Source organism: Gallinula chloropus (genome assembly GCF_964237585.1).
Source record: "Gallinula chloropus genome assembly, chromosome: Z".
Taxonomy (NCBI): Eukaryota; Metazoa; Chordata; class Aves; order Gruiformes; family Rallidae; genus Gallinula; species Gallinula chloropus.
In genome coordinates, this window is record NC_140089.1 from 56,309,168 (window position 1) to 56,332,596 (window position 23,429).

At 43.2% G+C, this 23,429-nt stretch overlaps 2 protein-coding genes across 2 annotated transcripts in view; both read right to left on the reverse strand.

The window, feature by feature from the left end:
* Window positions 1-23,429, reverse strand: part of LOC311203691 (uncharacterized protein) — a gene marked incomplete at its 5' end in the record, with an annotated part of 53,551 nt that overhangs the window by 4,970 nt on the left and 25,152 nt on the right. The gene's annotated exons all lie outside the window — the stretch shown is intronic.
* On the reverse strand, window positions 73-22,014 carry LOC311203239 (protein PRRC1-like; the record flags this gene model as incomplete). Its single annotated transcript, XM_084277894.1, has 11 exons — window positions 73-255; window positions 1,554-1,681; window positions 2,749-2,878; window positions 5,806-5,934; window positions 11,272-11,374; window positions 11,724-11,827; window positions 12,736-12,899; window positions 15,113-15,215; window positions 17,411-17,568; window positions 18,505-18,891; window positions 21,921-22,014. The coding sequence occupies 11 exons, from the start codon at window positions 22,012-22,014 to the stop codon at window positions 73-75; spliced, it is 1,683 nt and encodes a 560-aa protein (XP_084134020.1).

Consider the following 23,429-nt stretch of genomic DNA (forward strand, 5'->3'; position numbering starts at 1 on the left):
ACCTCACGCACAGCCAGACCACCTTGGCATTACCTTGAGCGGAGAACCAGGAAAAATTCCCTGCTTCCCTCTCTATCCCAAACACAGTGAATCCCATTCACCCTCTCCTCCTCCTCCTTCTTCCTTCTTACCAAGCTCGTTGAGGTAGCCACCATGTTTCCAGTCTGCAGGCAATGTTCCCGCGTAGTCCATGACAGTTCCTCGTTTTCCAGGTTCCACGTTTTTAAGGTTCACAAACAGCTGATTGGTTTTGGCCTAATTCAAAGGAAGACAGATAACAGAAACTGAAACTGATGGGAAGTTATAGGATTTCCAGGTGCTAATCAGGCAAAGTGGTTTGGGTTTGCGTGGCCAGGTTTTGGTAGTGGTGGGAGGCCAGGAGTGGCTTCTGCAAGAAGCTCCTAGAAGCTTCCCCTACATCCAACAGAGTAAATACCCAACGGCTCAAGGATGGACCCACCGCTGGCCAGCGATGAGCCCATCAGCGATGGTGGCAGCACCTCTGTGATAGGATGTTTCAGAAGGAAAAAACCTCACAGATAGACACTTCTTGCTGCCAGAGAAGGGAGTGAGAAGATGAAGAAACTCTGCAGACACCAAGGCCAGGGAAGAAGGAGGGGGAGGAAGCGCTCCAGGCACCAGAGGGGAGACTCCCCAGCAGCCCATGGAGAAGACCATGGTGAAGCAGGCAGTCCTGCTGCAGCCCAGGAGGAAGATGATGCCGAGTAGAGATCCCAGCTGCAGCTCCATGCTGGAGCGGGTGGACACACCTGAAGGAGGCAGTGACCCCATGGGAAACCTGCATTAGAGCAAGCTCCTGGCAGGACCTGCAGCCCGTGGACAGAGGAGGCCATGCCACAGCAGGTTTCCCTGGGGCAGCCTGTGGCTCTGTGGGGAAGCAGGCTGGAGCAGTCTTCTCCTGGAGGTCTGAGCCCCACGGAAGCCACGCCGGGGCAGTTGGTGAAGAGCTGTAGCCCCCATGGTAAGGATTCATGTTGGAGAAGTTCATGGAGGATTGTCTGATGTGGGAAAGACCCCACACTGGAGCAGGGGAAGCATGTGAGGAGTCCTCTGCCCGAACAGGAAGGAGCAGCAAAGACAACGTGTGATTAACTGGCCACAATCCCCATTCTGCCCCCGTCCTGTGCCGCTCGGGGGTAGGTGGCAGAGAATTTGTGAATGAAGTTGAGGCCAGGAAGAAGGGAGAGGTGAGGGGAGGTGTTTGAAGATTTGGTTTTATACTTCATTATCCCAGTCTCTTTTGATTTGGTAAGAAATTAGATGCATTTTATTCTGCGTTCCGGCTGTTTTGCCCATGATGTTACCTGCAGAATGATCTCTCCCTGCTCTTATCTCAACTCATAAGCTTTTGGTTATATCTTCTCTCCCCTGTCCAGCTGTGGAGGGGAGTTATAGAGCGGCTTTGCTGGGCACCTGGCCTCCAGCCAGGGTCAACCCACCACAAAAAGAAACCAAACCTGAAACATGATGGAACCAAATGAAATAAACTAGAAGCTAATTGACAGAGGAGCACTGAGATTTTGATGCTCTACCTTTGCCAGGGTCAGTCTGTCCATGTTGTTGACATGAGGTGGGGTAGCGCACTGAGTCAGAGTATGATAACTGGGGTTAGAGAAATAGTGACTGTTGGAATTTCCACTGGTACTGTGAGGGATGGCTTCTAAAAAGAAAAGAAAATCAACAACTATCAATAACATGGCATTTCTTTCTGAGGAGATGTTTTTTACAGCTCTGCACTCATTCCAAAACCTAATGGAGAGTTTCTGGAAAGAGCTACCTAGGAAATTGCCATTCATTTGACGGATTTAGGGACACAGAGCAGGAACTGACAGGTCACTTGAAGCAAGAGCATGTTACTTGCTAACTTACTTCTCTCCTGAGGTTCCTTGCTCTCTTTTGCCTCTGCAGTCACTGTCCCAATTACAGAGAATTTTAACCACCAAGTTCATAGCAACACTCTCTAGTGCCTCAAGAGCACCCCCACCTTTGCTGACAGCTCTTTCTTGGCTCTGAAAACTCTTTCTGCCACCTTCTTCACCTGCTGCCTGCCTTAACAGCTGTGGGCAGAAGACAGCAGTGCCTGAAGTTTCACGTACCCGTTGAGTCACTCCCGGGTTTGCTCTTTGCCTTCACTTGTTTCAGACTCGAGCCTCTCTGCTCCCTGCCTCTCCAGGAGATCTTGCCACAGCTCCTGTGAAATCCTGACTGGCCACAGCTACAGGAGCCGCCTTGTGCAGTCCAGCTGTTGGCACGGAACTAAATTCTCAGTAGAAACTGTATTTTGCCCGTTTCCAATCCTGTTTTTAAGTAGCCACAGAGGAATAGAAAAGTCCATGCTTCCTCTGAACTGGGCTGAACTGTCTCTGACAGCTGAAAGGTAAGCACGTACATCTGCCATCACACCCCACTGGTCCCCTGTGCCAGTTCACCGGCACGGCTACCAGGGTGGTCTCTCCCCCCCGTGAAAGGCAACTGACAGCAGTGTCTCAGGCTGCCTCTTCCCACAGGTGGAAGCCCTCCCCTGCCTCTCCTTCCAGGAAGCCTCCCATGGCAGAATTGTAGACATCCTTTTCAAAACCACGTATGCTCCTGCTCACAGCAACCCTTGCTCATCCCAAAAGGTGAAATGGGCACTGTTAGGGGCATGTGAGAACCCTTCAGAGCTCAGCTAAGAAAGCGCAAAGTGAAGAGATGGAGAAAAACCCCCACCTTCTAAATGTCATTTACCTGGAATGGTGTAAGCTGCATTGATGGCCCTCAGAGCAGGGGTGTAGGTCACTGCAGGCATATTGTTGAATGATGTTTGAAACCGATGTGAAGACATTCCTGGCCTTAAGGAGAAACATTCATGTTCTTCCTAGAAAAAGGTGTTTTCATGGACTTGAGAAAGTAACAACATTTTCTAAGCAAAAGCACAAAGCAGGTCAAGCACTCGCTCCATCAGCAATTCTGCCTTTTTGGAGAGGACAGCGCTGTAAAGGCTGTCCTGTCCTGTTCCAGACTCCCCAGGGAAGTGGTCACAGCACCCAGCTTGACTGAGTTCAAGAAGCAGCTGGACGATGCGCTCGGTCCCATGCTCTGACTTGGCTGGTCCTGTGTGGAGCCAGGAGTTGGACCCTATGATCGTTCTGGGTCCCTGCCAACTCAGAACATTCTAGGAAGGACTCTGTATTTCACACAACTACACTGATTGCTTTGCTCCAGTGAACTCTTACTGAGGCATGGAATACTTACAAAATCCACAGAATATACATCACTTAACAGGATGGACTATTTAAACCTACGAGCTTTATCAGACTAATTTAGTGAGTGATACAGAGATGGAATGTAATAGGCTAATCCAAATTTCCTATCAAACAATTAAGAGAATTTGATTGCATGGAGGCTTTACCTTGATCACATCTGGCCCCCTTCCAGCCTGGGCTGCAGTAACATGTTCCCGGGATGTGGTCACACGTTGAGTTGTTCAGACAGTCACAAATCTGCCGGCATCCATACCCGTATGTACCCTGAGGGAATTCTGCACCAAGTGTGAGAGAAAAAAGGAACTCGAATCAGTCAGAGCTTCTTAACTGTGTTGGGATTACAGATCTGCAGCACCACGGACGCTACCATTCGTTCCTAGCCCCAAGCTCTGTCTGTCCACGGCCAGCAGATGGCCAGCAGATGGCAATGTGTCACCAGTGGCAGACCCCTAGGACTTGGGCTACTCCATTCTGAGCAAATAGCCACAGGTTGGGTCTTTTCTAACTAAGGACTTCTTTTACTCTAGATATGCATATGATCAGGACTGTACCTTTATCAAGTGAACTCTTGCTGCTGTGGTTGCATTGATGAATATAGCATGTCTAAAAAACAAGTAATTATCTATAAAGCTGGAGATTTCTCACAACAAGTTCAACATGTCATGAGAAAGAATTTCACTGACTGCTTTGAAAATGTCACAGTGAATGAATCTGATACTATGTACTGCCATTAGAACGGTGAAGTGGGTCCAAAATGTTAATTACTGCTCAGAGACAGGCAAGGATAATTTTCTTCATGATAAAATATCTCTGAATGCAGAGGGTACTCTAAGAACAGCCCCTTTCTCCTGATTAGGGGTCACATCCTGAAGTTTTTATTTGTTTCTTTACCAAAAAGAGATGGGTAATTTTAAAATGCTTTTGTGGAAAGGTATTGCATGTGTGTTTCAAGGAGAGAAGAAACAGGTCAGATATAGAAGCCTTAGCTTTAATTCTGTGTAAGTTTAAAAAGACTGTTAACTGTTTGTTGCTGTGCACTGATTTGGTTGTCCAGAGACCTGTCTGAGAGCAATAAAAATTCCTGAATCCTTTAAACGCAAAAGGACTCATCTATGTGTGGGCTGCATTTTTGCAAAGTGGTGGTTTTGCCCAAATTTCACTTCATTAAGAAATATACTACATTGTAGTGACAAAAAAAAAAGTACTAAGTTTGGTTTTTCTTGTTTTCGCTTCAGTTGTGCCTTTTGATTCTTTTTGTTATTGTTTTTGTTTGAAAATAGTGGTCAGCTATGAGGGAATGTAAACCCCATACAGATGAAAGGTTAAAAGTTTTAAGAAGGTTACTGGTTCCAGAAGAAATTAATGGAATCATTATCTTCCATGTGAACAAAAGGCCTGTACACAAAGCAAAGAAACTTGCTCTGTTACAGCCCATGAGCACAGTCTAAATAGATGTTTCCATTCATATTGCTGGCACCATTTTCTTGTTATTGATTTGTGAGTAAGTCTCTCCTCCTCCTAAATCCCTATTCTTCTACTCTCCAAAATACCTACTTATTTTACCATAAAACCAGACACCTTTCTTGCTACTGGCTTCCACAGGAATCGGCTCAAGATTTATCTTGCTATGATACTTAGTTGTGCATGCCAATCACTTCACAGAATTTAGACAGCAGAGGGTTTTTTTCCAAAGTCACCAGCTGCTACATTGCACTGGTACAGAGCTAGTTAACCTGGACTAGCCAAGCCATAAATGAGTTACCATAAGTGACGTGAAACCAATGCGGGATGGTATTCGGAAATGCACCTCCCTGGAAATCAGCACAGTCTCTTTGGAATGTTGACGTATCAGGCTCTGGTGTGGCTTCTTTTATTCACAGAAATGGGTTGACTGAAACTTTGGAATACAGTGTTTCGGACCGTGTGGATTTTGGTACTTCATGGAATTGGATCTATATCTCGTGAGAATTCTGCCTCAGGTATTTCTCTCCTATTATCAGTATTTTCATAGACCTGACAAGGCATCTGGAGAATGTTGAATTATTTCATAAAAGAACTCCTATGAAACATAATGAAATTAGGGCCTAGCACTCTGAGTCAGTAACAAAGTCTTCACTGGGTTAGCATACCAAGGCAATACTCCCCAAGTGAGGTAGAATGGCAGTAAAAAGGGGTATCTGCGTTGTGCTTTTATGTGGCAAGGTTCTGGTGGCGAAGGGGGGAAGCAGGGGTGGCTTCTGCAAGAAGCAGCCAGAAGCTCTCTGCAGATCCTCTACAACTCTTCTTGGGCAGTGAAAGACTGAAAATCGGTCTCTTCTCTCATATGCTCCATCCCACTTCTTAGAAAAGCCAGAGTGCAATTATGTTGCTGATAGTGCTGATAAACTGAAGAAGAAAACTTTCGGATTTCTTCCTCCTATACCACACAGTCCTCATTTCTGACTTAGACAGTGGGTGTTTGACTACAAAAACTAGATAATGTAAATAGCCAAACCCGGATTGATTGCTGTTAAAAGAAAGGGGAACATTCCATACTTACGTTGAGAGCAGTCACTACCAATCCAGCCAGGGTAACATTGACAGAATTTATCAATAGGATTGCACGTTCCGTTACTGGTGCACGTGCATATTCCAATGCAGTTCTTGCCAAATCTGCCACTGGGACATACTGGAACAAAACACAATTAGAACTCCTTAGTAATCAGAATGGGATTACCTTTTCTTTATTTCAAGAGGAATCTTGATACTAGGATCAAGACAGGTACTGCTTAGTATAATGTTCAGTAAGGCATTAGAAATTCTGGGAAGCCCTTTATACATGCTCATTATACAAATAATACAAATAACAATACAGTGGGTTTCATACTGTAGGATCAAATGTTCAAACAGTTTAAACCTGCTTAAGATTCCTAATTTATACGCTGCAAGCACTACAACAGCAACTGCTGTTGGTTTTATGGCTTCCAAGCGACGGAAGGAAAATTGCTGAAGTGCCTGGTCTCTCTGTCCCAGAGAGTCTTTACTACAACTTGTACCTTCGTTACAGAGGGCTCCTGTAAACCCAGGTAAGCAGTCACGTAAGCCAGTAATATGGTGGCAGGGACCACTGCTGCTTTCTAAATACAAGAAAGAGCTGCTTTCTAAACACACAAGGCTGGCAATGGCATCCTCATTATTCGTGCAGTTCAAGGCTTTACACTCACAAACGGAGATTTGCTCGTCTTCCTCCAGGGTTTACTATATCCCAGCTCTTCATGACTTAACTGACATTCTGTTACTTGTCAGGCCATGCTGACTTGGGTTGCATGTGAAATGCATCTCTAGTTTTTATGTTATACACATTTGGCTATACATAGTATGTCCTCTCCAACACAAACAACTCCTAAGGCATATTTGAAGAAAAGTCATTTAAAAAGATCGACTGGATAGTTTTATCTGTAGAGGAGTATGGTCATCTTAGACCTTGACTTCTTACCTGTTTCCTAACTTGGAAAACAAATAGCCATTACTTCACTGAGAAAAACTTACCAATGTTTTCCAGTGATCCTTTAAGTACTCATGACATGATACAGCCAGCTACACATCACCTAACTTCTAGAGAACCTGGGACCAGAAATAGGAATTCACTTAATTCTTACGCGAAAGGCTGCTCTAATCCCTTCCGGTATTTTTTTCCTGATTATTAGGTAGCTAAGCTACTCTAACATACTTTGTTGCACTTAGTTCCTTCCTCCATTGTGACAAACCCTTTGCCTGCTACTCTACTCATTATGCATATACATATGTTCCACAACACCTTTCTTAATCCTACCTTCTGATGCTATCTCTGCAGTGTAACTTTATAGAGCAGCTATTTGAGACCCTGTTATGAAAGTACTGCTCAGGAGTATTGCTCTGACGTGTGAAGCGTGGGAGGAGGATATTTCCAGACACTGAGCAGAAAGCAAACTATGCTCTTTATGTCATGTGTGTCTAGACATCACCAACGTGTTGAAACTAGTCCGTTACACACGCTGTTGTGATGACATCATTCCAGGACAGATACTCCATTTTTTCTAGAATCACGCACAAAGTCTCTTTCCGGCAAAATCTTTTTCTTTTCCAAAGATGAAGATTTCACTGAAGCCAAAAGCAGTGTCTCCTTTCCAATACCTGAGGTCACGCAGTCAAGGTCTGTGCTACGCCTGAAGTCGTCATCTCCACCCAGGATAGTTCTATCACACCGGCCAGCTCATTTTTAGAACCTGTTACAAAAAGATGCTACATTTTTACGATGGACTTTCAAATCATAGAATCTACCTACTTTAACCTGGCTTCATTCGTTACCATACTTTCTGTCTCTGGTGCTTTGTCTGCCCTAGTGTCTCACAAACTAGTCATCAATGGCACAATGACAATACTACTATTTTCTCATCATTCACTCCAATTACTTTTATTATTTTTGCAGCCTTGCCATTTCCCAGCGGTATCTGAGTGACTGAGGGGAGGTCACACTGTGGCTTTTGGGACGACAATAAGGCCAAGAAGACTCCGCGCTCAGTTAGGTGAGTGCTGGCTGTGGCAGCCTCTCTCTCTTTCTGTGAGGACTCCTGTGGAGAGAGTCCACAGAGGCTACTGACCCTTGAATACAAACAGGAAAGCTGAAGCTTGCAACGCTACAGTATCGCACGGAGACACAAAACTCCAGAACCCTCTGAGAGGGGCAAACTTAGAGCGTCAACTCCATCTTACAGAAGCTGGAAGAGTTTTCCCAACACTTACATAGACATTTAGGTGAGAACTCAAATCCCTTCCTGGAGATAAAAGGTTTGTGATAGCATGCCTTTCTGCAGAGTTTCATCATGTTTTCAAATTACCTTGCTCTTCATAGACAACAGCGTCAAACACAAATTCTAATGGATAACCAAATACAAATACTTCCTAAAACCACAAGGAAAATGCCAGAGAAACCTTGCAGAAAAGTGCAACAATTTTCATGCAGAACAAAATATGTGCAGAGACACTTGAGTTCTCAAGTTTGAAAAACCTAAGTGGAAGCACAGCTTCTGCACAACTGATCCTCTTTTTGGCTGCCAGAGCCAAGCTTTCTGGGTTCCTGCACGCAAGGCTTTACGTACCAGAGCTGCCAGCACAGCCCTGCATATTTACAGCTCTTCACCACTTCCTGAGGAATGGTTCTGTGAAGGCGCGCAAGGTTTCAGATTGACCCGTCTACTCTCCTACTCCCAGTTTGCCTGTGGATCCCACACTCAACATTTCCATACCTGTGAATCACAGATGGAACAAAACAGCCACAGAACTGGCCCCTGTCTCCTTCCAGCCCCACACAGTCCTCCTATAGAGCAGAGAGTTTAGTTAAAAACTGGAGCTTCTAAGAATTTCCTAGAAAACCAAACTCTATCACTGGAAAAGATGGAGCCAGCTTTTCAGAGAAAGTGTTCATGTTTTGACTACAAAATGTAATAAAAAACAGTTATGGAATAAAACAAATCAGTTTTGACTTTAACCATTTTAAAAAACTTTGAAATTAGGTATTTTGATTGCTCTCCCCAAGCACAAATTGCAAGGTGTAGCAGACCTGATGCAGCAATGTCATGTCAGTGCAATGATTTCTAACTTTGCAGTTCTTAATGTCGGGGTGACGGCGTCAGAGCCCCAAGAGGAAGGCAAAGACCTGTCTGTCACTGCAATCTTCGGAGTGCCTTCTCACAGCTGACTAAGAATGAAGGCAACTTCTCTGTTCTTCTCTCTTCTCTACCAGAGATAGAAGATAATGTAATCAAAATTAGGTTGTTTGATGTTAAGTATCTATTTCTGGTACATTCTTTCCTCTCATAGTTTTTTCTGCTTTAACAGAAGCACTCTGGAGAGCATTTGATGCCAACAGGAAGGGGGAAGGGAATAAAACCAGGCTAGAGGGAAAAGAGTGTCAGAGTCAGGGGTGGGAGTCTACTGTGGACTGCCCAGCCAGAACAACAACAACATTGATGAGTTATTCTTCAAGGGACTAAGAGCCACCTCTAGATCCCCTGTCCGTGTCCTTACGGGGGTTTCAACTGGCCAGATGTTAGCTGGGAACACCACCACAGCTAATACAAACAGGTCCAGGAGAGTCCGAAAGCAACTGGATGGTAACTTCCTTGTTCAGGTATTGAGGGAGCCAACGAAGAAAGGTGCCCTCCTAGATCTCTTGCTCATCCACAAAGAAGGACTTGGGGGGAAGTAGAAGTAGGTGGACTTCTTGGCCACAGAGTAGTGGAATTCAAAATCTTTGTTGAAAGAAGGGAAACTGCCTCCAAAACTTCAACACTAGATACAGGGAGAGCAGATTTTGGACTGCTCAGGAAAGTAGCTGGTAAGGTCCCCTGGGAAACTGCTTTTGAAAGTCCATCAATGCTGGCCACTTTTTAAGTACCACCTCCTAAAAGCACAGGAATAGGCAACTCCAAAACATTAGAAATCAAGCAGGTGGGGCAGGAGGCTGAGCAGGGACGTTCCTCTAGAGCTCAGCAGAAAAAGAAAGTGGAAGCAAGATCAGGAAATGTGCGGGGATTACGGGGACACTCTTCACCTTTGCAGGGAGAAAATGTGTGTGGCCAAAGCTTAGAGAGAGCCGAGGCTGGACAATACTGTGGTAGACAGTCTGGGGTCTTCAAATACAGTAACAACAAGAGGAGGACCAGAGAGAACATTGGTCTGTTGCTAGATGAGAACGGTCACATTACTAACAGGGACACAGAGAAAGAAGAGGAGTTTAACACCTTCACTGCCTCTGTCTTCCAACAGAGTCGATGGGCTTTGGGACTCCAGATGCCTCAAGTTGGAGGCCCATGACTGCAGTAAACTCCTAGCGAATTCTGACCATTCAGTGACGTGCTCTGACCTGGCTGGCCCTGTGTGGAGCCAGGACTTGGAGTTGATGATCTTCATGGGTCCCTTCCAACTCAGGAGATTGTATGATTCTGTGAGTAGTTTTTGCATAAGAACTTGGTTTTGGACTGGTTTTATAGAAGCCTAAATATCTTGCATTCAAGAAAAACCCACTCTGATTCTGGAAGAGACAGGCATAATGGGAATAAGGGTAACAACTGCTGCCCAATGACTCACTGCCACACCATGCACAACTCAACTGAAAAATGTACCAGCAACACCAGGAAAAATTTAACTCTGAAAAGTATGAAAGCAAGCAGTGTTTTTCTGTTGAAGTATATACAAGCACAGTTCTCTTTCTACAGGAGAGTAGAATTTGATCTAATGCAAGTTAAAAGGCTTGCAGTTGTACTGCATGCTGTCTGTTTGCTGGTGGTTAACAACATAAATATGAAGGCTCTATGAGCTTTATTAAAGACTGAGTGGCAAGATCTCAAAATAGACACTTGTTCCTAAATGACGTGCCAGATACTTTGCTCAATTGCTAACGTGCTCACACAGACACCTCACTGGTGATGCCATTTTGTTGGCATTAGATGACACTCAAACACATCTGGGAAGTAAGCTAAAGAAAGGAAAATGAGCCTTTGGACGGGTAAGAGTGCTTACTGCACCTCCTAGGTGCACTTGCTTAGTGCATTACTTGAGCTACAAGACCTCCTTCTGCACCTAAGGAAGAGTGAGGATTCTTATCTATCTAAACATTTGTGAGTCATGGAATCAGATTGATGACAACAATTCAATAATTAAAGCTGTACTTCCTTTTCTGAGGGAGTACTTTGAGGTTATTTTTTCCTTGGTTAACTTCTTCTTGGAATATTTCTTCTTCTTTAACAAGAATTAAAATCAGCGGCTCAAGTGCCATGTACTGCAGAATGAAGACTCCCAAGGAAGAACTGCTTTTCTACAAAGGCCTGAAGATTTTTAGGCAATGCATGACTGAAAAATATTTTTGATCCTCATTTTATAAACTAAGAAATTCAAGTGTAGCTACTACCAGTAAGAGCTGACATCATAAATTAAATCTTAAATCCTAAGTCTTAATCCAACATTAATAAGAAAACAGAAAACTCGCCTGCTGAACATATTGCAAAGGCACTGGTGTTGCTTGGGTAAAAGCTTCCAGATGAATTCCATGAATTGGATCCTCGATAATCAGACATCCAATGTCAAACCACCTGCAATGACAGCCAAGTTAGAGTCTGTTGAAAAGCAACATGTTAGCCCTTGAATGATGACCGTTTTACAACCTCTAATACAACTGTAGTTAAAAATTTAACAATGACTTACATCAAGGCATCCCAGCATTTTTCAAATCAAATTTGCATGTATCAACTCATGTATATATAAAAAACTGAAGTGCCTGTGTTCCCTTGTAAAAAATTCTACGGCTCCGGTTGTTTCATGTATTTTATATGTGTCTACATATAAATGACATTTTATTCTTTAAAGCACTGGAAGCAAGACCCTTTGAGTCAATGAGAAACAACCCTCTCCCCACCTCAGGGATATATTTCAAGTTCTCACTTGTCAGGAAGCAATTCCTCAATGAAGTTTTCTACCGATACAGCAGGCTGTTTTTCATGGATTACTCCAGTCCGGCGCAAGCTGTCTATTCTTTCTTGGGCTCCCTACATGGGAACATGATCTGTTAGACAACATTCTCTTTCAGTCACATCATACAACACTCAGAGATGAGTGCAAAAAACCCCTCTGGAGCAGAATTTTGAAGTTAAACAGAAAACAGCGATTTAAAAAAATTACTCTTTTTATTCAACAGTAGAAAAACCAAAAAAGTCATGAAAAAGCACCATAGCCTTTCCCAAACAGGAATCTCAAACAGTAACACAAGCTATGATAAAACTCATGTTTGAAAAGCTGCACAATGAATTCCTACATACTAAATGTAAGAATGGAGCTGTTCAGGAAGATCCTTGGCAAGTGTTGATCAACCTGTCTTTCACCTACAGAATTAGTTGGGAGACAACCCAGTCTCAAAGGCTCTCTTAACTTCTGATTACATTTTTCCTATTCAATTTCTCATGTTTAGTTTTCATCCCAAAGTACTGTGCTAGTGACAGACTAAGAACAAATGCCTGATACACTTTCAAACTACAGTCATATCACAATGCATGCCAGATGTGATGGCAATCAACTGCTTTAGAAGAAAATGGACATAAATGTTCTTCACTGCTGTGACCGCGTTTGCACAAGAACCCCAAAAGCTATTCCAACAAGCAGCTTCAGAATGATCTAACGGAACAGGCGGCAAGTTACACCAAAAACAAGAAAAGGAGAAGTCTCCCAATGCCACAGACTGACATTCCCCTTAGGGAAAATCAGATTTTTCTGGGTCAATGCCCCATCCCTGGAAGTGCTTAAGGTCAGGCTCGATGTGGCTTTGAGCAGTGTGGTCTAGTGCAGAGAGTTTCAGCCCCCTCTGCTGAGGACAATTTGTAAGGTCACTTCCAAACCAAACCACTCTCTCATCCTACGTTTCCATTGCCCTTCTCTGTGCTGGAGGTACTTTAGTACTTACTTTTAAACCTGCAGCGTAGCCCACAGGTTGGGGTGCGATGTTAGACTGCGCAGCCTCTCCAGTAACAACGGCCATTCCAAAGACTTCTTGAAAGGTATCTCGAATGGCTGCAACTTTCACCTCTTTGGTAGAAGTAACCACTATGTCCAGTTCTCTCCCAGTTTCTGTAAAACACAGGTGTGTGTATATATATAGAGAGAGATGTATATCTATGAGCGTGTACTATTCTTCATTCCCATTACAAGCCAGTTTAAATACATTCTACATCTTAAGACTATGCTTCAGTTGGTCTTCTCTTTCTCACACGTTGCACAAAAGTTCTTTCCTGAAGCAGAAGTCACTTAATTTAGCTAGTCACCTAACTTTTACTTCCTAAGTGATTCATCAATGAAAAAAGGACAACAGGAACTGAGGTGTATTCTGCACCTGAAACAAAGCATAGTGCTCATTTAAGATGACAATTCATGGATTTAGAAGAATAATCCTGACATTCACCTCCTGCTGCTTCTGCCGAAGACAGAATATTGAACTAGATGAACCACTGGGCTAGAATCTCTCTTTTAGGGGGAAAGACTGACAGAGATAGGCACGTTCAGCCTGCAGAAGATAAAGCCAGAGGGATCTCACTGATTTGTACACATATCTGAAGGGAGCCTGCAAAGAGGAAGAAGCCAGACTCTTTTTGGTGGTGCCCATGGACAGGAGCAGAAGCAATGGGCACAAACTGAAACAAAGGAGGTTCCATACAAACATCTGAAGGATCTTTTTAACCATGAAGGTAACCAAGCATTGGCACAGGTTGTCCAGAACCACGAGGAAGTCTCCATCCTCAAACATACTCAGAAGCTGCCTGGATGCACTCAAGAGAATCAAAGAATGGTAGGGAATGGAAGAGAACCTTCTGCATTCCAGTTTGTGCCCATTACCCCCTGTCCTGTCACTGGGCACCACTGAAAAGAGTCTGGACCCATTTTCCCTTCAGATATTTAGGAGTATTGACCAGATCCCCCCTTAAGTCTTCCCCAGACTACCGAGACCAAGCTGATTCACCCTTTCCCCCTATGAGAGATGATCCCGTTTTATTCCACATATTGCCCACTGCTTTAGTACAATGGTGCAGCAATGTGGTCAGCTGGATCACACCACAGGTCCAATTGAGTGACAGCTCAGAAAAACAAAGCGCACAAAGGTGTTAATGCTTTCTTCTCTGCCTCATCAGTTTCCTGACCAGCTTCACCTACATGCAAAGAGCAGCACTAGCACAACTAAGAAGGAGGACTGCTCACCAGACTGCTGCAACAAAAGCAAAAAGCAAAACAAAACAAACAAACAAAACACAGCAAGGAAAAAACACCTAAACCAGCCAAACAAAAACCCAACCCATAAAACCTGTCCAGTACTCTGACAAATTGTAGAAATCTCAGCTCAGTTAGACGTGACATGAATGTACTTTAGTAAAACACAAAATTGTGACTACCACAATGCTGCTCCTTCCTATTCATTTTAAAGCTCTAACTGAGATACTATGCTTTTCATTCCAGGCTCAATGCTCAGCAATACTTCACAGAATCACAGAATCCTACGGCTGGAAGAGACCTTTGTAGATCATCAACCCTTTCAGTAAACATTTCTTTCTAATATCCAATCTAAACCTCTGCTGGCGCAGCTTTGTGCCATTTCCCCTTCTCCTATCTCCTCTCACCTGGCTGAAGAGACCATTGCCCACCTCCCCACAACCTCCCTTCTGGTAGTTGAGACTTTATTAGACTGTTTTAGCCTTTTCAATGTTCTTCCCAAGTGTTTCAGGAACTGCTTCAAGTTTGCTGAGCTTCCTAAAATAGTATAAATACTGTTGGGCTAGAAAAGCAGAACAGCTGAAAGTCAGAAGAAAGCCTCAAAAGCGATGTAAACACCGTTGTGAGCACGCTTACCTTTCGGCTTGTCGACCCTCAATGCGATACCTTACACACCGGGATTTAATCACCAGATCCAACAGAACACATACAGCATATTTTAAACTCAATTCCATATCACTCCCTCAAACAGAGAAACAGGGAGGGAAAAAAGTATGTGACTTCCAGATTACAGACAAGGACTTGTCACCGTTTTGTTCTCTGTAACTTGCTCATCTCTCACAACCTGAACTGAAGGGTATTACTATGCTACTACCTAAACTACAGCAGAATACACAAGTAAATGAACCTTAAGACGCACATAAAAAAATCAGCCTGCAGAGTGAGAGTCTCACTGGACAACGCACCTGAGAAATCACCACGTAACTGTGACAGAATTAACACACTCTCCAGATAAACTTCAAGTGCTGTTACATTAATCTAACATTCTATGCATTACTTAATGGTTTGTCACAAATACTTACTGATATATGGAACCATGCCAGGGTCCAGCGGTGTAATCATGGTCTCCACTGAATGTTTGGGTTTATCAAGAACAGACTTCACCATGGGATTCTCAGCTACACCCTAAACATAAGCAAACAGACTTCCATATTATTTTCTCGTTTTTCCCCAAGAAACTCACAATAGCACAGTTAAAACCCAACCAAACAAAACCCAAGTATTAAGCTGCTTCGTGGTCTTCTTACCACATTTACACTTTGTAATGCCTGGTGCATCTCACTCGCCAGCACAAATGCTGCAAGACGTGACTAGGAGTGCGTGACTTTTCGGATACAGCAAAGGCCAAATATCATCACCGCCATCCTCTCACGCACCAATGCAGAAACAGGCCTGCCAGTGATGGTGGGCAACACACTTGATTTCCTCCTATTCTGGGACGGGAAGTCTTGAACATTTAACAAATACTAATTACAGCTATCATCAGACTCGGTAGCTAGACTCAAACTGTGACAACTCCAACTGAAGAGCCTCTTTGTTATGACCTTACAGACAAGAGGACCTATTTTTGAATGGCCCATTACTAACAAATATTTTTACAGCTGAAATTGAGCTGAAATTCCTCAATTTATAAGTAGATTCTAAACAACGCTGAAAAAACGCTCTATCTTCTCCAGCCAAATCCCAGGTGGAGCTGCTGACAGACCTAAAAGTTCATTAAATGTAAGCACAAACACTGACAGGGTCTTGCTTGCCTGTTATCTACCTTGAGGGACATCTGAAAGAATGGTGTTGGATTTCTGAAGAACAGCAGAGCAAAAAAGGTAGTTCAATCGATTTCAAGAGCAGAAACAGAGATAACTGCAGCACTGCCGTGTATGCACTTCAACAGAGAATCCAGCTTGCATTTCTGCAACAACTGACAGTTAAGCCTCACAGATTCTGTCTGATGTTTAAAAACCTGACTCTGACGTGTGCTTCCACACATCCAACACTTGACAGCTTCAGTACAACTAATGATTCCTCATTCTTCCACCTAGGAAATTCTCAGAGGTCATGGAAAACACAGAGCATGTACAACATTTAATACTCCAATCAAAGAATCTACATTTGGGTTGAAGTCAATCATACACATTCTCCAGAAACAGACATAGGTCACTTGCTGGATCCTACTGGTATACAGGCAACAATAACGTGGATGAGATTGGCTTTTCAACTAATTCACTACTGCCCTTTCAAACGGGCTACAAAATCATGTCACAAGGAAAACCTTCTCTTCTGGAACATTACCTTCTATCGCAAAAAAGCAAGAGGAATATGGTGACTGGAAGACATTTTCACTTGAAGACCAAAGAAGCTGTCTTTTTATGATTATAAGACACGTGCCCTAGAAAAAAGCAGCACGACAACTCTGCTCTCACCATACTGATGGACGATTAATCTTGCTCTTTAAGACTGTAGCACTGTCAAGATGACTGGAGTAAAGGGGGGCTCACTATGCCACATCACACACAACTCATTCTTCCAGATTTTCTTCTTCAAAAGGCCTTGAAAGCCCCTCCAAAAGTCTCCAGTCCCACTGGGACGTCAATCTTGATTCTTCCTTCCGATTTACTATCGCACAGTACAGATAGTAGTGTTGCTCCTGAAGGCAGCTCAGAGCTCACACACAGTCCCTGCATCTTTCTGCCACAGCCTTCACGACGCTACTCAGATGTAGCATGTCACAGCTCCAAAAAGGTTACAGGCTCATGAGATGCTGTCAGTTGTTGCTGCTTATTTCCTCTCTACGATTAGATCGCACCACAAGGATTATCTGTTCTGCATTATACACTCCGTGCCCTCTAGCGGAATAGAAAAATCCTACAAAATACCACAGACACCTCTTAAGAAACCCCTCCTCAGTGGAAGAAACACTTATTTGCCTCTCCCTGAGGAGACTTGTTTGGTTTAGAACAGGAAGGACTTGCATCCCCTAAAAAACCAATTCAGTTCATTAGGAAATGATAAAGAAACCCAGGATGTACAAAGAATCAAAGAGGTTCTGACATTTCCCATGATTTAAGGGCATGTGACAAAACCTCTAAGGTAGAAGGATCTCCCTGTCACGAGCACCTAGACGCCTGCATTTATGTAGTCATTCCTCTTCTGGAAAGGAAAGAAGCACAGTTTCAGCAAACGCGCCTATTAAAAACAGCCACCTGCAACTGAGCACAGAGGAAAGACAGGACCTAGAGCAACATGCCCTTAAAAGTTGTATCTTGTTAGAGACAACAAAAAATGGTAGTTCCTCCTGAAAGGTAACATACAAAACCACAGAGCTTTATAAACCCCCACAGCCCTCCAGCAGGTGTTCCACCTTGGGCAGTAGCTACTCTGGGGTCTTCAAGCTCCTCAGGAAAAGTGATTGCAGAACCAGTTCCAGGAGCCAAAGGGGAAGAGAAAGTTGCTTGCTGAGTAATAGGATCTGCGAAGACACCTAGGAAGAGGGAAAAACAAGACACAAGTACTGCGTTTCATTTCTTATGCCGTAGCAACATGCAATTGTTTTACAGGAAAATGAACAGGAAGAATAGAATAATACTGGGCTGATTCCTTTCATTTCTTGAAGGCCCCAGAACAATCCTGCTTGTTAGAGTTTAGCAGAGGCAACTACTGTGAATGAGTTCAACAATATCTGCTCATAGAACCGAGCCTACCTGCACCTTATGTGTAAAATTAAACAAAGACATGTTAGCTTAAGAGTGGTGCTTTTTATTGTCTTCAAATTTCCATAGGTCTTTGAACAGACTGCTTAAAAGAGATGTCACAAACAATGGTTAAAGCCTGACTCAACTGCAGCTGAAGAGCTAAGTTTCCATTAGGCTAGTAGAAAATCACCTCAGTTCAGCAACTACAGCACTCGCTTGCATGGCAGGCAAGTATTTTCCACTGTCCTGATGCAATTTAGTAGCCAGAAGCAAGAAAAGAGAAGCTACTCTCATGTGACGGACGACTTCTTACAGATAGCGAGCTTCTCAGAACAAAAACTTGCCCATTAGGAGATTACAGCCTGAGATACCTTACCATTCCGTGGAAATACAATGGCTGAAATTGCCTCTGAGCTGAACAGCAGCAACACAGAAATAAATGGTCAGCTGGGCTTTCCTGGGCACATTTTAAAATACTGCTCTCAAACACTTTTCTGTGAGCCTGAGTGCTAGCAGAACTCTATGGAAGAGGACTCTTGTCCTACACCGTGATCGTACTTCAAAGGCCATTCTCCATTCCTCTGAGCGCAGCTACTCAGTAATTAAGTGTCACAAGAATAATAAAGAAGCTGAACTTGTGGGACTCTAGCAGACTGCTGAAGTAGCCACCCAGGAGACCCCTCATCCTGTCTCACAAGCACAAAGGTCTATATACAAAAGGTTACCTGTGACGGGAGGTGCAGAGAATGATGGCATCAGTGGGCTCTGTGGTGCTCGACCAGCGTGGCCTCTGGTGATATCATACGTTGAAGACATGGAAAATCCTGAAATCGGGGGACCAGCAGGAGGTGCAGGAAGACCAGAGCCAGCAGTAGAGCTTAATGAAGGAGCTGTAGAGAACTGCGACACAGAGATACTAGAAGACGAAGGGGCAACTGGAGGTCGGGCTGGAGTTAGAGGTGGCGCCATAGTAGAAACTGTTGCAGATGGCACAAGTGGAAAAGAAGATGAAGTCATCATAGGAGGAGGAAGTGGAGATGCTCCAGCTGCCAGAGGTGCTGAGCACTCAGGAGAAGATGACAGGCTTGGTGTAGCAAGGGGACTGGACAAAGCTAGGGGAAAAAAAGACAAATGGAATTTTAGAAACACCGAGCCTTCATCTCAGAGATTCAGGTATGTAATTGTTCAGCTAGTTTACAAGTAAGTTTTGAGCAAGTCTGCTTTTCTCCTTTCAAAGGAAAAAAGTTTAGTTCTGCTTGAGTTTGCAACCACCACCAATTGCCCTCAATTTCTGGAGATAGTAGCCTGGAATCTCTTTTCTTCTCTGACCCTATTTGTCACAGCTAAAAAGACGAGTCAACATTTGACTACCCATTTTGTAGCTGATGAAGTGGGCTTCAGAAATTTCCAGCTAGCACGCTTCTTCCTGCTTCATCCACAGGAATAACAAAGATGCAGGAAGTGTCCCTCTTTAGATTAAGAAATGCACTCAGGGGACCTGTGAGGCTGGGACTTACTGCAGAGGTACAGGTCTATGAGATGGGCTGAGCACCAGGCAGCCCTCTCTTCCTTGGCACCCAGCTACTCAGGCTCCTAAACGCTCTGCTTTCTGTGTTTCAGTCTGGCTCCCAGCTGATCCTTGGATAAGCCAATTTTGTTCTCTAAACCAAATTTAGACAGAAAATTAAGCCAGAGAAACAGAAAACACTGGTTTTTACAGCACTAAGCTGTTGGATCAGCTCAGATGTGAAACTGCACTCAGCCTAAACATTGATGACAGTCAAGTGACGTGCCAAGTTACCGTAAGGAGGTCGTTTCCAAACTTTATCACGCACACCAGTCAATAAAAAACGGAACATGCACACCCCCAACATAGCTACAAAATACTTACATGGGCCACTGTCCTAGTATATTCCATAGATTTTAAAACATACAGAACAGAAATATTAAAAGGATGAGATAAAGATCAAGAAACTCTTCTGCTCCCACTGAAAATTAGTATTTGAATAGTATATTCATAAAACAATATGTTATGTTATTAACGGTTAGCACACTATAGAATACCATTAATAATATTGTAGTGTGAGCAATGTCACTACAGAAGCCTCATCATTTTTACAATCTTGGGTTATCATCAGCAATTTGGAGGTCTGGTTCTATATTCCAATCATGGCTTTAATGGTTGTCACACCTGGAAAAGATGCCTTACAAAGACACACAGACCCAAATGAAAAGGTGTTGCTGGATGTGCTTACAAAACCATGCTATTTGTTTTCGTCTCCCAGCCATCAAGTATATGAAGGCTTATCTTGAAATTCAGCTAGCAAATGTTCATCTTCCTTGATGTCATTCAATTCTTCTGGAAAAATCATCAGAAGGTGTTGCACTTTGGTATTCCTAATAAATGGGCTCAAAATCCACCCAAACTAATTCATCTGGAAGATTTCTACATAGCTCAGGAAATTCTCTTTGCCAATTTACATGTACAGAGTGGAAAGGGTTTTTTGTGTGACACTTGCAATGATTTTGGCAACAGGAATGCATTGACAACGTAAACACTTTCAAATACCACTTTTCAAAACACCTTCTCAAACGCATGACTTTCTTACAAAGAAGTAGATCACTCCTCCTTAAAACACCACCTTTATCTTGAAGGGACAAACTGTAAGTGTGTTTTGGGGTTTTTTTAAATAACTACTGGGTAGCACACTGCTGATGGCCACTTGTCATCACAGAAAATGTCAGCGAGTCTGCAAGTCTGTTTTGGTACAAGAAGAAAGCTGAAGCCATATTTAAATCCCTTGCCACAAGACAACCAGCAAACCTCTGTGCGATGCACAAAAGTTTCACGGTCACTTCCTCTACCATTACAAGGTGCAGCTAAAAACAACCCCTACTATTTAAAGAGAACTTCTATAAAATTAACCACACTGCTGGCATCCTGTAGCCCTTTGTGCACCAGCTCCACTTTCACTGCTGCAGTAACTTGCCTATGAATGAGGCGGTCAATAAATGTCATGGGTGGAAATAGATCGGTAACCTTATTCGAGAATCCATTTTTAGCCTAGTCAAAGCAATCACTCCATCAATGGTTACTCTGAGGCAGTCTTAATAAAAACATGGCTTTTATTAAAGAAATCATTCACTGTTGAGGATGCAGCTTCTCCAGCACAGCCCTCCTTCAGCATTTGACAATAAAGTTGTTCTTTCTGTATTTCATTACTGAAACAGAATTTAGCAAAAACCATAAGCAGAAACACGTTAGGAACATCTGTACAGCAAACCTTCCATACTGTGATCTGTTCTCACGCTTGTTTCTTATAATCATCAGCAATGTTTTCTATGTCTCCTTCCAACAGAATTTCCTGACAAATCCATTTGTCAACATATTGTTTGCATTTAATATTACAGACATTTTTACCATGTCAGGAAAAACAAGTGATGCCCCAAAGAATATACATTTGTCTCTTCTCTGGTGGTTTCTGAAATATATGCCAAGAAGTATATTCGATATCAGTAAAGCTTGATTTTTCTGCTTTTTTTAGATAAAAGAACTATTAAGGAATGCTCTGGTATTTTCTTCCTGCACCCAATGGATCGCCCAGCACATCCTCCTGGGGCTAAGAGCGCTCCACTCGGGAGTCCACGGCACTAGTGTGACTCAAGGTAATGTTACCAGATGTGTCAGAAAACTGAGCATTCGGTAGTCAAGCACATGGGGTTCAGACTCTGGAAAAATCAGATTCAGTGCTCTGATTACCACCCACAACAGTAAAATCCAAGTGATCGTCCACGTTTCTCACTATCCCCCACAAGACTGTAGACTTGTTTTAACTCCCTTCTGTGCTGCTCATCTCACTGTGCACTGTACTGGCCAGTATTCCCTGTCCCCACGTCCTTAAAAACCCTAAGTGCATCCACATGACTTCATCAAAATGTTTCAAGAATAAAAAAAACATTTACACTACTCTCTGTCAGATGTATGCCATACTGCCATGAGAAAGAAACAAATTCTTCCCATCAGCCTGGAGAAGAGCTCTCTAGGTTGATCCCAACACCTCTGGATGAACTGCTGTGCTTTAAAAAGACATGAATAAATATCACTGAGTTTCTGAGGAAGTTTCTGTACCTAATGACCTACTTGTAGCAGCAGTGGTAGCAGCTGTAGTCTCCCCTGCTGTGTTTGGTGGGGGCGTACCGGGTGGAGTTGTCTCTATTCCACTCTCTTCCATCATTTTCCTTCAGCTACAGAAAGCTGTAAGACAAAAAGAAAGGAAAATAAAGAAAAAGCTTATCTTGAGAAATAGGGATAGTGTTTGCTGCAATACTGAGCTGTAGTAACTCCAAGAAGGACCTGTTCTTTTCAGAGCTGATGCATGACAGGATGCAAAAGGTGGCAAGAAGCAAGACAGAGAACGAAGTCTCCCCCTTCTGCCCATAAAGAACCACAACTACCCCTGAAGTTGGAGCCCTCTCCAGCTTAAGCACTGCCCCAGATGCTCTCGACCCACCATCAAACTGACTGCAAGCACTTTCTCCAACACCAGGCATAGTGGCAGAGCTTGCAAGGGCCTAGGGCTCCAGACTCCGTGACCTGAACTCTATGACCCTGTCTGCTTAAAGGAGAAGCTAAAGAAACCTCCAGACACGCCACAAGAAACCAGGGAAATTTACTTCCAACCTACCTAGAAGTACAATGACATTCATTTACACTGAACAAGTTCTCCACTGCACACAATTCTTGTAAAATCCAGGTCTCGTACTGCTCTGGTGAGTATCAGAAGTGACAGTAATTGAAAACTTTGGCTTTTCTTTTGAAGGCCACATTACATTGAAAGTATCTTTCAGCATCTTTGACTACACCTGTACAGTGCACTACTTGTGGAAAAGTAAAGCTATGTGCTTATTTAAAACCCCCTAAATTAAGAGAAAGGCCTCAGGAGATGAAAAGGAGAGGATGAAAGACTAAGATTAACACCTGGAGATTTTTGTTCTTCAGTGCAGAGGAAGTCACCTAAAACCCCCTGCTTCCTCCCAAGTCTGGTAAACCAGACCGAGATTGTTTGTACCACTCCCTGAGGTAGCAATTCCATAAGGACATTTTAATAACATAAAAACCCTACAGAAAGGAATTTATGTCTGAAAAATTGGCAGGAAAATATTTTCCATCATATCCATTACCTCAGTAGCTACTGAGGACTGACAGCTTACTACATTTAACAAGTATCAGAGGAAAAGCCTTAGGTAATGTGTTGAGTAAAAGTACTCACAGGTATTTATAAAGAACTCCACTTACAAAAATACAGGGGGGGTTCCTCTAAAAAAAAAGAAAAAACCCTCACTGCTGTTTAAAATGTGTATACAGCTATGTTTAATGTAGAGGGAAAATTACTGTTATGACCAAACTGAAAAATACAAAAAGTAGGATGCCAGTGTTAGTCTGGACAGGCTAAGGAGCATCAAAACCAAATGAAAGCATTGAAATCACAAAGGAGAAAGTTTATTTCCTCTTACAACCAGTATGTGTTGTAAGAGGAAATAAAGTAACTCAAGATTCAGCATTTGAGCCCAGACTCGGAAAGCAAGTATGGTTCCTGTGCAGCACACCTCCTAAAACCTCTGATGACCCAGGGACTGTGGGTTCTGAGTA